This window comes from Schistocerca cancellata, chromosome 4 (assembly GCF_023864275.1).
Source record: "Schistocerca cancellata isolate TAMUIC-IGC-003103 chromosome 4, iqSchCanc2.1, whole genome shotgun sequence".
In the NCBI taxonomy this organism is placed as follows: Eukaryota; Metazoa; Arthropoda; class Insecta; order Orthoptera; family Acrididae; genus Schistocerca; species Schistocerca cancellata.
Window position 1 is genome coordinate 460,567,127 of NC_064629.1, and position 14,195 is coordinate 460,581,321.

Below are 14,195 nucleotides of genomic sequence, written 5' to 3' on the forward strand. Positions count from 1 at the left end.
CAGCACTAACATGAAGGAATCGTAGGCGCAAAGGATAGATTGGGATTAATAAGATTGTTTGTTATTGTGGTCTTCAGTCCGAAGACTGGTTTTATGCATCTATCCACGCTACTCGTTCCTGTTCAAGCCTACAGCCAACATCCTTTTGAACTCGCTTGCTGTATTCATCTATTGGTCTCGCTCTACGATTTTCACCCTCCACGCCTTACTCCAGTACTAAATTGTTGATCACAGTATGTTTTTATGTTTCAGAATCCTACAACCGATCCCTGCCTTTGCTCAAGGTATGTCAGTAATTACTTTTCTGCCCAGTTCTATTTAGCACTTCATCGTTGGTTACATAATACACCAGTCTAATCGGCAGGGTTCTTCTGTAGCACCACATTCCAAAAGTTTCTGTTTTATTCTTGACGGAAATGTTTATCGTCCACGTTTCACTTCCGTACAGGGCTGCACTCCATACAAATACCTTCATAAAGGGATTCCTAACACTTAATCTATAGCCTATGTTAACTACTTCCTCTTCTTCAAAAACGTTTTTCTTGCCAATGATAGTCCACATTTTTTATTTTTGCTCCCTGAACATTAGATCCTTCTCCAACTTTTTCTTTTGTTTCATTTACTGCTTGCCCAGAGTACAGACTGAATCACCCAGGCTACAACCTTGTGTCACTCCCTTCCCAACCACTGCTTTCTTTGTTGCACCTCGACACATAACTGCGTTCTGGTTTCTGTACAACTCGTATATATTCTTTCGCTTCCTGTATTTTACGCTTGCTACCCTCATAATTTAGAAGAGCGTAATGCAGTCGACATTATGGAAATATTTATCCAAATCTACAAAAGCTATAAATTACGTTTGCCCTTCCTTAATCTGTCTTCTAACCAAAGTCGTAGGGTCAGTATAACCTCGCGTGTTAGTACATTTCTCCTGATGTCTGCTTCTACCAGTTTTCCCATTCTTCTGTAAACAATTTGTGTCAATATTTTGCAACCATGACGTATTAAACTGGTAGTGCTGTAATATTCACATCTATCTACAGCTGCCTTCTTTGGAAATGGGATTATTACATTCTTCTTGAAGCCTAAGGATATTTCGCTTGTCTGCTACACCTTGCATACGAGGTGGATTAGTTCTGTTATGGCTGGCTCTCCCAAGAATATATGTATTTCTGAGTGAATGTCGTCTACCCCAGGGCCTTGTTTCAACTTACGTCTTTCAGTGGCCCGCCATCTTCTTCTCGCAGTATCTTACATCCTTGCTCATCTTCACCTAGGTTCTCTTTTCTTTTTATATTGCCTTCAAGTAATTTTTCCTTGCACTGTCCTTCTATATACTCCTCCCGCTTCTCAGCTTCCCCTTCTTTGCTTACTATTGGTTTCCCATCTGCGGCCCTGATATTCGTGTAGCTTCGTTTCTTTTATCCAAAAGTGATTTTAATTTTCCTGTGGGATTTATCTGCTTTTCCCGTGGCTGAGTGGCCAAGTGATGATATGAGTAATAGAGTTGTAATGGAACGAAACGTGCGAGTGAACTACTGATAAGAAGTGAAGTGACATATCTGTGTTCCATATCAATGTTACTTTGGGTGTACGTGCTGTGGTATAGAGTAAAACAATCCTAGGCGTTAGATTCCTGCCAAGAATATATATCAATTCTGCTGTCAGTAACATCTGCAGAACAAACGGTTTCATTGGTATCAGCTAAGGACACTTTGGATTAAACTTCTTATTTCACAGCTAAGGAAGAAGCTGTAAAGGCGAGGGTGTAGAGAACTATGCAACGTTCGTGGTAGTTGCTTAAGTTTTCCACGCTTTGCAAAAGCAAACTGACTACAGACAAATGTAGTCAGTACGGTGTCCGACGTTACCATAAAATTCCAAAAAATAGCCGTCCACTCTTTCTCCTCTATCAGATGTTACACACAGAACCACAAGCAGTTGCGAAAGAACAATTAACATGTTGTGTCTTGATGTTACTGCCTAGATGCCATCAACGTTAAATTCAGTTCGACCATTCAATGCAAGTTTGTTAAATCATATGATTTTATTTTTCTAGAATTTTGCACGCTATCGCTGGACGAGGAGTTGCTCCCAGATTCTATTGTTAATTGAAATGTTGAAATTCGAAGGCTACACATCTCATTGGTACACGGAAAAGTAAACTAATAAAGCATGACTTTAAAACTAAATTCCATGAAGTGTTACAGTATCTCTGTAAGATTATCGTAAAGTCTTAAGTACTCTAGACGTGACGTTATGTCAAAAAATAAAGAAATTGTAATACATAAATTGGACAGAGACTGTAGTGTAGCATGTTCTTCGGTGACTGCTGTCTTGAAGTGTGCCGTCTTTGCTGCGACAATGTTTGGTCTAATAGAGGTTTAAGTGAGACTAGCCACCCTGCCCATTTGTAGTGCGAGTCTGCCAACAGCGCCGGTCTTGTTGATATTGTGGAGCCTCACAGCCATGTGTCTGTTTGCACTGAAGCATCCATTTACTCCGCAATGTAAGTTGGAAGAGCTATTGCATGTGTATAATACCGAGAGCTTTAAAGTCTAATACAGTTTAGGTTTGTTTTTAATTGTCTGAATTTGGGAACGTCAATGTGTTTGCGTGTCTTCCACGTCGTTTCTAGTGTCTGATTCTAGATGCTTCAAGATCCAGTAGTAATTAAACTAGTTACCTTATAAAGGGTAAGATTTCGTGGTAGAGGAACGCATACCGATCAAATTTTGAGCTTTTAGTGACATCATTCTGTTTTATTCATGACGACTTCGTCATCACTGTTTGCAAACTTTCGTTGCAACGGATTGAGGTGTCCGGTCAATGCTGTATAGGGAAGCAGGGAGATAAAGCTACGTAAGTAGTAACTGAACGCACTCGCCGTGTTGCAGACTGCAGTGCACTATTCCGTAGCTGTCCAATAGATTTACTTCAGAAGCTTCATCACTTGAAGCTAAACGTTTCTAAATAAATGATCATACCATTTTAACATCATGGCTATGTCGGCTCAGGAGTTTCACTCCATTTGCGTAAATAATTCCACAATATACGAGTAGACGTTTTGGGTCGCTTTATCTGTTCGGTACAAATGTGGTAATATATTCCCAACTCGGTAAGAGTTGGGTGCTAGAACCTCCCAGCGTAGTTCAGAGATGGGTGACCATTCAATATAACACGCTTCGTCAGTTAGATGGTGGCCACCTTGTGTATCAATGCCGTTTGTCTCTTCCCTTGTTAGAGACAAATTGGTTCACGGGAGAACAATTTCTAGTAAGCCTCCATGTAAGCTCTAAGCTAATTTTCAACTTAGCAGTATTTTCGGGAAATTCTTTAGGAACCAATGTATTGATTAAAGTGTGGAGGAACTGAAATAAACAAATTTTCCATGGCCGCTGGAGGCTTCTGATTCAAACTGGCTGAAAAATTTCCCACGCGAGAGTAAAAAAAAATGCAGAAAATTTTCAATAGCATTTCCATCCTCCCGAAGCAACAAAACTTTGTGATAGACATGTGGTAGCTATGTCAACACCTCAAACATTAAAAGTGAAGTAAGGTGGGCGTATCAAACACGTAATTAAGAATGTCCACCACCCCTTTCCCCTCGTTCTGTTACATATTGCACGCGACCCAGGTATGTTGTCTTCCGGCTTAGCTACTGGCATAGCTACAAAAAATTTGTCACAAGTTCTCAGTACTACCGGTTGGGTTAAGACTCCCTATGCAGCTAAGAGAAATGTTACGTTCTAATAACTGGGTTCGTAAACCGTCGATGTCATTGCTGCCGTACATGTACTAAAGTTGCTCGAGCTCATTCACCTATTCGTCTTGCAAGGGGTAAGCTTAATAAAATCGGCATGTTCATTGTAGCATGTATTACGGCAGTTTAATAACAGCGAACTGTTTCCATAAATTTATTCCTTGGTGCTGCACCCGAGACAGTAAGTGGCCGTCAGGCTAAACGCTAGAAACGTATGGCTGCTCGCGAATGGTGCAAACGAGTCCAGACTGCCACCTCAGTGCTTCGTAATTTCTCAGACGGCTGTTGATCATTAATCGATTACCTTCCCGTCCTGCAGGTCCGTGATCATTTTTGACAGTTAAGCTTCTTCGCAGCTTAAAACTGTGCGGCGGGTGCCACAATCGGCTAGGAATGGTAAATCTACATGGGATTACGGAGAGCGTATAGCGTAGACACGTTGCACGCCAAGTCACGCAGCCTCGTGCGGCAGCTGCTTCGATAAAGCAGCTCCATGTTGCTGGCTTCATATTTACTCGCTTCTGTAAGCAGTTGACCAGATAGCGGCTTTGTCAGAACTGTGATGGCGTGGGAAATAGCCACTAAAGATGGCTGTTTATGGAACGAAGACATTACGCTACCACTGTTTCAAAATAGTAGTGGGAATCAACCTCTTCCTACTTCACTCGTTAAATCCCACAGCGGAAACTTCCGTGGGTTCTGACAAAGTCAAGATGACCGTGGTTACGGTCATAACACTAGTCGTTAATTTCCACGCGCTGTACGGTAGAAAAAATTACGCACAGAGGAGGAATAAATTAAAATAGTTAAAGATAAGCGCGTTGTCAGATGGAACAGTTTAAAACATGTACTAGAGGTGTTTCAGCATGTGATTTCTGAACTTCGTCTTCGGATTTAGCGTCTCAGAAGGCTGTTACCTTTATCTGCCTGCACTAAAAGATCCTTCATATGAAACGTCATAAACGTATAGTTCACAGTTAATCAAGTGTCTTCACCGCGTACATTTCTATAAATTTATGACAGGTTACCTCGTTATTTAATTTAGATACGTAATCGGCAGTTAAGATATCATGTTTTCCTTTCAGAAATTTAAAGACTAAAATTATCTGAAATAGAAAATCAAAACGTGCATGTCTTCGAAGGGCAAATATAAAGTTGTGGAAGTTTTTCCTTTATGAATAGTTAAAAATTGAAAATACTTGATCGTCTGCTTTGAGAGAAATTCAGATTGTCCTCAGAAATCGTGTATTTTGAAATAAAGGCTAGGGCAAATTAATGAACGCTCGAGTACAGTATCAGGGCTTAAGTTTATGAAAATATGCTAGGTCAGTTTGGCAATGTAAGAGTGCGTCCGTCTGTCACACATGTACAACTTCTCGCTTTTGCGGCCACAAGTAGCCCGTAAAACCCCATGGAAAAAGTTGCTGACCGCCGCCCCATCTCTGCTAAAATGCGCAATAACATCCCAATTTAAGATTATCTCCAAGCAGTCTCTGAAAGATTGGGAGTTAAACTTGCTCGTTATTATAGGAAACACGATGACATGATCGTCACCACCAACACTCGGATATTTTAGTTTTTGCATATCCACTGTTGTTGGAATGAGAGATTCCGTCACGCCACATATTGGTAGCACATTCCAGCCGTCTTCTAATTTAGGTAGAATTAACGAGGCTTCGCGGCTTAAATCTTGATTGTACAGCTTCGTACGTCATGAGAAACAAGTCCCAATGTGAGAACAAAGCATAACTTAATGTTGATCATGTTGAGGTCACTGCTAGTGATTGATTAAAACCAACCTCGGCTGTATTAATCCTCATTCGATAAAACAAGTTTAATTTCTTGGAGTACATCCAGGTTGCCAAATTGGGCTGAAGTGACGTCGATGGGATCTGCAACATTACATACCAGACCATCTAGTTCCTGACGTCAGCACAGCTTGGCGACCTGTAGATAATAAAAGAAACGAAACGGGTCGTAACAGATGTGTAAAACCGCAGCTCAGGTTTTCCATTAATCAATACGTTGATGAAGCATGTCACTTTCTTTAGTAGCCTGTCACACAGGTCTGGTAGCCAATGTGTCCTAGGAGAAAGGGTCAATATTGAGATGACGAAGTGATTTGAAGAAATTGCAGTTAAAATAAAACTTCAGAGGTAGATCATAGCTACTGGCACAAATCGCTTATACTGAACAGGTATTAACAGCCCTTAAGGTGTGCATTATGCAGCTTGTTTCCCAGGTTTTTGCTTCAAATGATCGTAATGTCATTCATTCCTCCTGCGCCACCCTGCACAAGGTTGCATTAATAAACCTTATGAAAGGGTTCGGACCCTTAACCTTAGAGCGTAAAGGTTAGTTCTTGACTTTCTGCGTCTGAAATGACTATGTTCTAATTTCCAGTTTTCTTTCCCATGTTAGCTAAAATTTCTTCAGAGGGGTGAGAAGCTAGTTCCTCGCAGTTAGTGTGTGTAAACAGCTTACTGACCGCACAGGAAACTCACTCGCTAGTTCAGGTAAGCGGCAAGCATAAACAGGATGTATATGCCGCGGACGAGGCACAAATGACATTTTGAAACGAAATACAAAATGATTGCGCATACTGTGCTTCTTTGACACAAGGGGAAAAGATACGAAACGAGATTAAGTAAAAGGTGTATGAAAGGATAATGTAGATAGTTCCTCTAGCCTAAGAGGAACTAAAATTTATTACTGTGGTAAATCCTGTAAATACTCCTTGCGTCTGAATAGGGGCGCCGTCTTAATTTGTAGATGGGAGACTTAGTATAGTGCTGCGACAGTTGAAGTATGAAAACAGGTGGCAGCTCAGCTAGAAGAAACGGCATGGTTGAGGACGGAGGGTGCCTCAGCACGACAGCCGTTGAAGCGGCGGACAGTAGGGTTTACATTGTTTCCACAAGACCATTGCAGATTCTCCTCGATTCTTGAAACTTGCAGTGCCATGTCTCGGAAGTGACACTATGCTTATGTTCTAGGCGTCCTGGACCTGATAAGGTTAGACGAGATGAAGCCCTGGAAAACTGTGGTGGTACAGCTGGCTGCTGAGCTCCTCGGCACGTTCCTGCTGGTGGTCGTCGGGTGTGGCTCGACTACAACGGCGTGGTCGGAAGGCTACCAGCCGACGACTGTTCAGGTGGCCCTGACATTTGGACTTACTGTCGCATGCATCGTGCAGGTAGGTATCGCAATAATAGTCGCATTCTAGAGAGCAAGAAATGGTCACTCGTTAAGCTTGCCAGTAGCGGGGGAAATAATAGTAAAAGTGTAGTGAGCTGCGTATCGCAAATGGAATTCAGGTAGATTAAACTGCTACTGACTAGAAAGTACCTGGTCATGGCGTGTTGGGGCCGCTCTTTCAGCGGCGTACATAGATAGTAGGGGCGCAAAGTGCAGTTAGAAAACGGTGTGTGCTGGCTGTCTGCTTTCTTAGTGTCTCGTTCGTGGAAAACGTCAGACAAGATGTGGAAGCTCTCAGGCCATGTAACGGCTGTAGGCAGTAAAACATTCGCTCCATATTACGGTGGCCAGCCTTTTCAGCTATGTCAGTATTACTAAGTTAGAGGCAAAGACGTTGTGATCCGTATTATGCGTATGATGTCCACGGCATTGACAATGGTCTTAAACTGGTTATAAGATACGGGACAAGATAGGATTTGCAGTGACTTAACAATTAGAATGTGAAAATAAACCCCCAGTGAATCTCATTGCTTAAATGTTATGAAGGTTGTGTATGGCGGTAGCAACTAGAGGTGCTCGCCTGTGCACAGTATTGAACTGTTCAGTCACTAGGAAACGAAAATTTGATGTGATAATTGTCAGCATCTTAACTCATCAGGCTCACTCGTATTGACCTTCCTTAAGGGGCTCCGGAACGCCCTATACTTGCAATGTTAAAATAACGCTTATAAATTACATCTTTCCTCACAAAGTATTTGAGGTAGGAACTGGAACTTTTTACAGATTATTTATTGGAATATGGGCTACAACTTAACACAGGGATTTTACAAAATTTTAGTTCAGTTATTAAATACAATTTTTTCAATTGTAATGAAAATTCACATTTTTTGCAATTTTTTATTTATATATTAAAAAATAGTTTTTTGGAAAAAGGCTGTGTTAAATTATGCAGAAGGTAGTGTCAAACATTTACTGAAAGTTTGAAACAAATGTTTGGAAGATCCTTAGAAAACATGTAATTAGTATGAGAAAATAAGTTTCGGGAATCGAGCGACAAAGATTGGATTAACTTTTTAGTGCATTCCAGGTCCATAGGAAGGATTATCTTCATCCTCTGCAAACTCCTCCTCCAGCTTCCTCTTGTTCCTGCTCCTGTTTACTCTTGCTTGTATTTACTCTTTACAGCCCTGTCTACAGCCCGAAGGCGTTCCTTGTCTAAAGCAAGCATCGCTCGTACTATGTTAGAACCTATCTTCATTCCCAAATTTCTAAATACCTTGCACATTACAATGTTGCCATCATTGAAAGTCGCAACAGCATCATACACACGAAAGTGAAGTTCCTATTCCAACAAATAGTCTTCCGGATTCTGGACCATATAACACTATTTACACTTTCATTGGGGTTTTGAGTTTTTCCGTGAATACTTTTTCAACAGTTCAGGTGCTGCTAAGTCTCTGAAAATAGGTTAGCCATAACACATACTTTATCTCACATAACTGAAATGTACCTGATGAACACGGACGTTAATAACACCATTTGACAGCAGTTTAACAGCGCCACAGTGGGTCACGCCCATGTAGAACACATTTCAAAAAAATTTAAAAATAGTTGTAGTCTTCGGAAATGAATAAATTATATATCTATTAAAAGGTAAGTCTGCAGATTCAGAAAACGCAAAAAAGTAAAAATTGAACTTTTCATGATTTTGAGCCTTTCCGGAGCCCCTTAATGCAGTTCTGTGAGAATAGCTTAACGGCTGGTTTGTAACTCATTCCCCTTGCTGTCACGCGAGCATTTCACACATCCGCTGCAGGAATGGCTAGAAAGGTGCCATTGAGTGTATGAATAAAAGTGGAGAGTAGAAATAATGGTCAGTGCCACTCGAACAAATACGTTCAACGTGCCAATGCTACAAATTCTCCTAAAGAGCACGCGGCAATTGGCTACTAACAACGCTATTAGCACAAATAGCGCGATGACAGGTTTCAAACCGACCGATTCAACAATCGGTTGCTTAAATTTGTATGAAATTCGTTGTTCGGAAACTAAAATTACTAAACAGATGAGCAGTCGCAATATCAATTTGCGGCAAAACAGCGGAACAGTTTTTGTCGGAAGTACCATTAATACTGAGGCACAGATTTCATTTGTGATCAAGCTGGTAGAGAAACAAAGGATTAGGTTCTTGACTGGTAGAAAAGCAGTCAACGAAAGAGACTTCACACGATTCAAATTCTTAACACCAGAGGTAAGCACGTCTTGGTACGAAGACGATGCACTTCTTCCTAAGGCAGTTTTCGAAAAAATTCTGTATGGTTTGGCACCTGGGATGTCCAATAAGAGTGAAGAGGCATTGTAAGGATATGACTAACTTACTCGTATCCATTTCCACTCGACTTAAACTCGGGGTAGTTGCACAGAAATATTTGTATGTGAAAGTATATGAATGTGATCGACCAAAATGTTTGCTTTCAGACGCTGGGCTACGTAAGTGGCGCTCACGTGAACCCGGCAGTGACGGTGGGCCTGGTGGTGGGCGGCTTCCTGGGCCCGCTGAAGGCTCTGCTCTACGTGATGGCGCAGTGCGTGGGCGCCACCGCTGGCTCATTCGTGCTCCAGGTACTCGTAGCTGCGCCTGTTGAAGTGGTTATTTCGTTCTAACAATTCTTAGTTAAATGGTAAAGACATGGTTTGAAAGCTACGCAGTAGACGATTCAGTAAACAGATGTCTGGAATTTTGACGAGTTATAATCTGACAATAACTGTACATGGCAACTAATTGCCAAAGAATGACGCCTTAAAGCAGCAAATAGTACAGAACGCAGAGTTGTGTAGCAACTGTATGTCAGAGCAGCGACTAAGGCTTTCAAATCTTCGTAGTCGAAGAACTGAAAAACATATTAGTGAAGAGGGACTACAAACTTTGTCCAGCTGTGTTAATTGTAGTAAATTTGTTCGCTCTTTCCACAAAATGATTTTAAATGTAGTACCAGTGAGATGGAGGGTACCTTGGCAGCCTTATGTTGTGGTTGTTGCAGGCCCTGACACCCAACGAGACGGTCGCAACACTGGGCGTTAATGCCTTGAATCGGCACGTGACGCCAACGCAGGGCTGCTTCGTGGAGATGGTCATATCATTCGTGCTCGTGATGACCGTGTACAGCGCTGCCACAGGCGCGGCGGCAGCGGCAGGCCCCTTCACTGTCGGCATGTCTATCACAGCCTGCCACTTGTTCGCGGTAAGTTTCCCAGGGGCCCAAGGGCCCTGATCATGAGTGCTCTGAGGTTTAATTTCAATGACTGATAACGTCCGCACAGCAGCTACAGACTTGAGACCCAGGCTAATACAGCCGCAGACTTGGTTGTGGAGGTGCCCGAATTAAGCGACCTAGGTGCAGAATCGGCAGCGTACAAGTCGGCACACCAATTTCATTATTAACTTGGTAAATACATTGATACGTCCCTAAATATTAAATTTCGTTTTTACCAACGCATCTAGTTCAGGAAATTAACAATTAACGTATTGCATCAGTTAGGTTTTAAGGAAGGATTATGATAGTTTCATAGGCGACACAAACAGCGCCAACAGTGTTAAAGGTCCCTCGTAACTACGATATGTGGCTACACAGGGTATGATAGCAGGGTGGGTAATACCACGGCCACCGTGTGAGTTGCGCATAAAAACCAACGGCAATGTGATTGCACGAGTTCGGCATTAAATAGTTAAGGCACTGTCAGGTAGGCCGACCCACCACGGCACCGGTTGATGTAAGAGCAGAATTTGAACGGCACATATTCCGCAATTCTGCGTAGTGGCGTGTCTTCGAAGATGGAAAAATAGGCTTCGTATGTTCGATGCTGCCAAGAAAGGCTAGACAAAACGTTTGCCTTGCTGGAAGGTCAACATGAAGCAGCTCCTGAACATGGTTAATTTTGGAGAGCAATGCTCGAAGTTTCCGCAGAACTTTCTGCAATCCTCAAAACTCTAAAGTTCACTTAAATCGCCGTCCACTGCATGTTGGCACTCCCTCCTGTAATGCTGTGGCAACATGTGCTGAAGTCGGACCAATTGCTCTCTTCCTTCAAAAAACCTGTCTTAACGAAATTACGCTTTTCTCCAGACCCTTCACACTGGGCCAGCGCCCAATTTTTTTTCCTATTATAAAGTGTCATGAACTTTACAAGATCGGAGACACTGTTCTTGCAAAACATTCACCACCAGCGCGCCATCCCGCATGGACAGTCATACCGAGCGTCTCACAGCTGTGTACCCCGTGTCTTCTGTTTAACAAATTCTGCGTCGTACAGCGCCATGTAGTGAAGAAAGTTCCATAGTGCCTCTACCCCACCTTGGTTAATAATCCGTCCTAATTTGACGTCATGAGTAATTACTTTTTCAGCGTTTTGAAACTGGATCTTCGGTTATCACCTTCAAATTTCGAATTGCATAATGACACAGCTTCGCAGCTAGTTCGAGAAAGTCAGAGTAATCTACCTTTCGGTTTTAGGCCAGAACTGCCCATAACTAAAGCTGTAGACATGGTTATTCTTAAGCATGTGAAGTGCCTGTTCGGTATGCGGACGGTACTCAAAACTTCTGGGGTGAGTAGTTCTCACGGCGGGGTTAGAACGTGGTCACTTCGGTACACTCCCATCCGGTAAATGTCAATATACGGCACTCCTTTGCACGATACATTTAAGATCTTCGAAGTGAATACCCAAGCCTCATAGCTACCCAACAGCGAAGGCAAGCTAAGTGGAGAATTAGGGTCGTTCAAAGGAGTGGGAGCGGACCGAAGCGACTTCCGGCAGTTTCTGGCCAGTCCACAAAACTTTCTTTTCTCTGGCCTCGACAAGTTTTTCCTTAGCTTGGTTTCTTACCAGGAAATCTGTAATGCGACGCGGTAACACAATTTTATCATATTGCTGATCGAGCCCTTCAGATCTGAATTCAGTGTTGGACAAACAATTCCTCCTGTGTTAAATTTCATTAAAAATACAGCAGCGAAGTTCATGCATACCACAGCCTGAACTGTTCACCACCCAACACGACCGTTAAAAATTCACCATGCATTTGTACAAATTTTGTCCAATTGATCCTAGGTATCTGAACAAGCTTGGAATAACACGGGGTCCTTCCTGACAGGAATTCAAAGATGTTAGTGTGTGGGTACCCTGTAATGCATATGGACAATGTGTGGCGTTGGGTGAAAAACTTCGGAAATTCCGCATAGCTGCCGGCAGACATTGATTAGATGGGGATTGAAGACGTACTGGTAATGATAAAAAGGAAATACGCTTTAGTTAATGATAAACAGCGACGCTTCTGTAACCACAGTTCAGAGCCTTAGGGAGCCAATGACGCACGCCCCCAAACGTCGTTCTTCGCATCAAGCGATCGTAAAATGAAACTGGTCAGTGGTGAATCTTGCACACTACAGCCCATTTGACTGTTAGGTCTTAAGAAAGCAACATACGCTGTTAAAGATCAAATGACTTGCGTGAACGTAACAGCTGAAACACAAGAAAAAGCAAGGCTTGGTTCAGTAATGTCGCAGGTAGGCACGAATGGATCGGCGACAGTGCAAAAAGGGAGGTGTGTAGAGGACAGTTAAAGCTATAATCTAATTCCGCTGTTGTCTCAATCACTAAACTTGATACAGGGCACTACTTCTTGGTCTACCCTCGTATAAAAGTAATCGGTGACCTAAGTATTTAAACTGTGCAAATGGATTTAAATTTGGAATGTGGACTAACGCCCTATGGAAAACTTACGGCTCGACCTTGTCAAGACATAAGGTGACTTTGTCATCAGTGAGTGGTAAAGAGATCTTCACACACCAGAAGCACTGCTACAATGAAAGAAGTGAATCATTTAGGCTAAGTATATGCCCGACTAAAGGTGAAGGTATCGTCCCAAACTCAATAACACGGAGTTACGATGTGTGTTCGGCTTCATAACTTGGGTCTCGGGAAGATAAAACTACTTTACGATGTAGTTGAATTTACGGTTTCGTAGAAAACTACCCATAAATTGACAATGATAGAAAATTCACTTCGTAGATCAGTAGAGCAAACCCTGATGGTAGCTGAAAAAGCAGCCACAGGACGCACCTGTAAATGACAAAGGACAGCCTAAAATTCAATAAGCTGTACATCACTATTCAAATGTAACGCGGAAATATGAGGTATCGTGCAAGACTAAATGACCTTCATTTTTCGCAGATGCAGTATACTGGTGCTGGTATGAATCCGGCTCGCTCTTTCGGACCTGCTTTCGTTACTGAATCTTGGACAAACCATTGGGTATGTATCAAATGAATTGTGAAATGCATTATGAGAGTGAGTTGTCAACAAAGCTTTGCTTAGTACTGGTTCGGACGTCTTTTGCAGGTGTACTGGGTGGGACCGTGCGTAGGCGGTGTTGCTGCGGGTATCGTCTACCAATACTTCAGACCAGAAGAGCCTGTGGATGCATCAGAGAGTAGGGCTTCTCCAGGTCAAGCTTCTGGCATGGCCTCAGGTGTAGCGGAACGGAATGTATAAGCACGAAACAAAAATGTAACGCTCTTGACAACATGGAATTGTCCAATTTCTGCCTGAACTGTGGACGAGTGTGTAAACCTAATTAAGCCTGATGTTAAGAGAATGCATATTAGAACTCGCCTATTTCACTAGGCGTGGCAAGGACATATAATGGATGTAAAATTTTAATGTGAAACATTTACAATGTACTGAGATTTTATGCTCCAGTGTATTTTTAAATGTTGTCCACGTTCAATAAATTCAGCATGTCGAAAAACTAGTATCTGCTGACTAGTGCAATTAGATACTCTTAAAGCTAGAATAGGCACAAGAAAAATCTCACCCGACCCTTCGAAGTCACAGTACTTGCCGCCCCCCCCCCCCCCCGCTTTTCCGTGTTCATATAACATAAGTGAATATTCTCAACGTGCGGTTATGTTTCAGGTACATACCGTTCTTCAGCTGGACTGCTTAACAATTCTTTTCCAGAGGGCGCTACTGCAGTAAAAAAAATTTTCTGCGTGCTTGGAATAAGACAAATTTAAATCATTTGCGTGTCACTAGTTCAATAATTTCCGTGGTTCTCCGCCCTTGCTAATATAGGTTGACAGATAATTTCCGCTTCAGTTACTTCATTACGACGGCAGCGTGTGTCGTAGGTGCCAATCTTAAGACGTACGGCTGCCGACGTGTTAAGGCGCTAGCT

At 42.4% G+C, this 14,195-nt stretch overlaps 1 protein-coding gene across 1 annotated transcript; it reads left to right on the forward strand.

Moving 5' to 3' along the window:
- Positions 1-2,428: 2,428 nt before the first annotated feature.
- Positions 2,429-13,697, forward strand: LOC126183861 (aquaporin AQPAe.a-like). The gene is made up of 6 exons (XM_049926154.1): positions 2,429-2,509; positions 6,760-6,959; positions 9,440-9,583; positions 10,003-10,203; positions 13,190-13,270; positions 13,358-13,697. The coding sequence occupies exons 1-6, from the start codon at positions 2,470-2,472 to the stop codon at positions 13,508-13,510; spliced, it is 819 nt and encodes a 272-aa protein (XP_049782111.1). The 5' UTR covers positions 2,429-2,469; the 3' UTR covers positions 13,511-13,697.
- Positions 13,698-14,195: the final 498 nt, after the last annotated feature.

Bases quoted from the DNA above. Each gene is read 5' to 3' on its own strand.
- LOC126183861 (XM_049926154.1), top strand. From the start codon at position 2,470: ATGTGTCTGTTTGCACTGAAGCATCCATTTACTCCGCAAT. The intron at 9,584-10,002 runs GTACTCGTAGCT...TGGTTGTTGCAG, and splicing joins CTGGCTCATTCGTGCTCCAG to GCCCTGACACCCAACGAGAC. The intron at 10,204-13,189 runs GTAAGTTTCCCA...CATTTTTCGCAG, and splicing joins CAGCCTGCCACTTGTTCGCG to ATGCAGTATACTGGTGCTGG.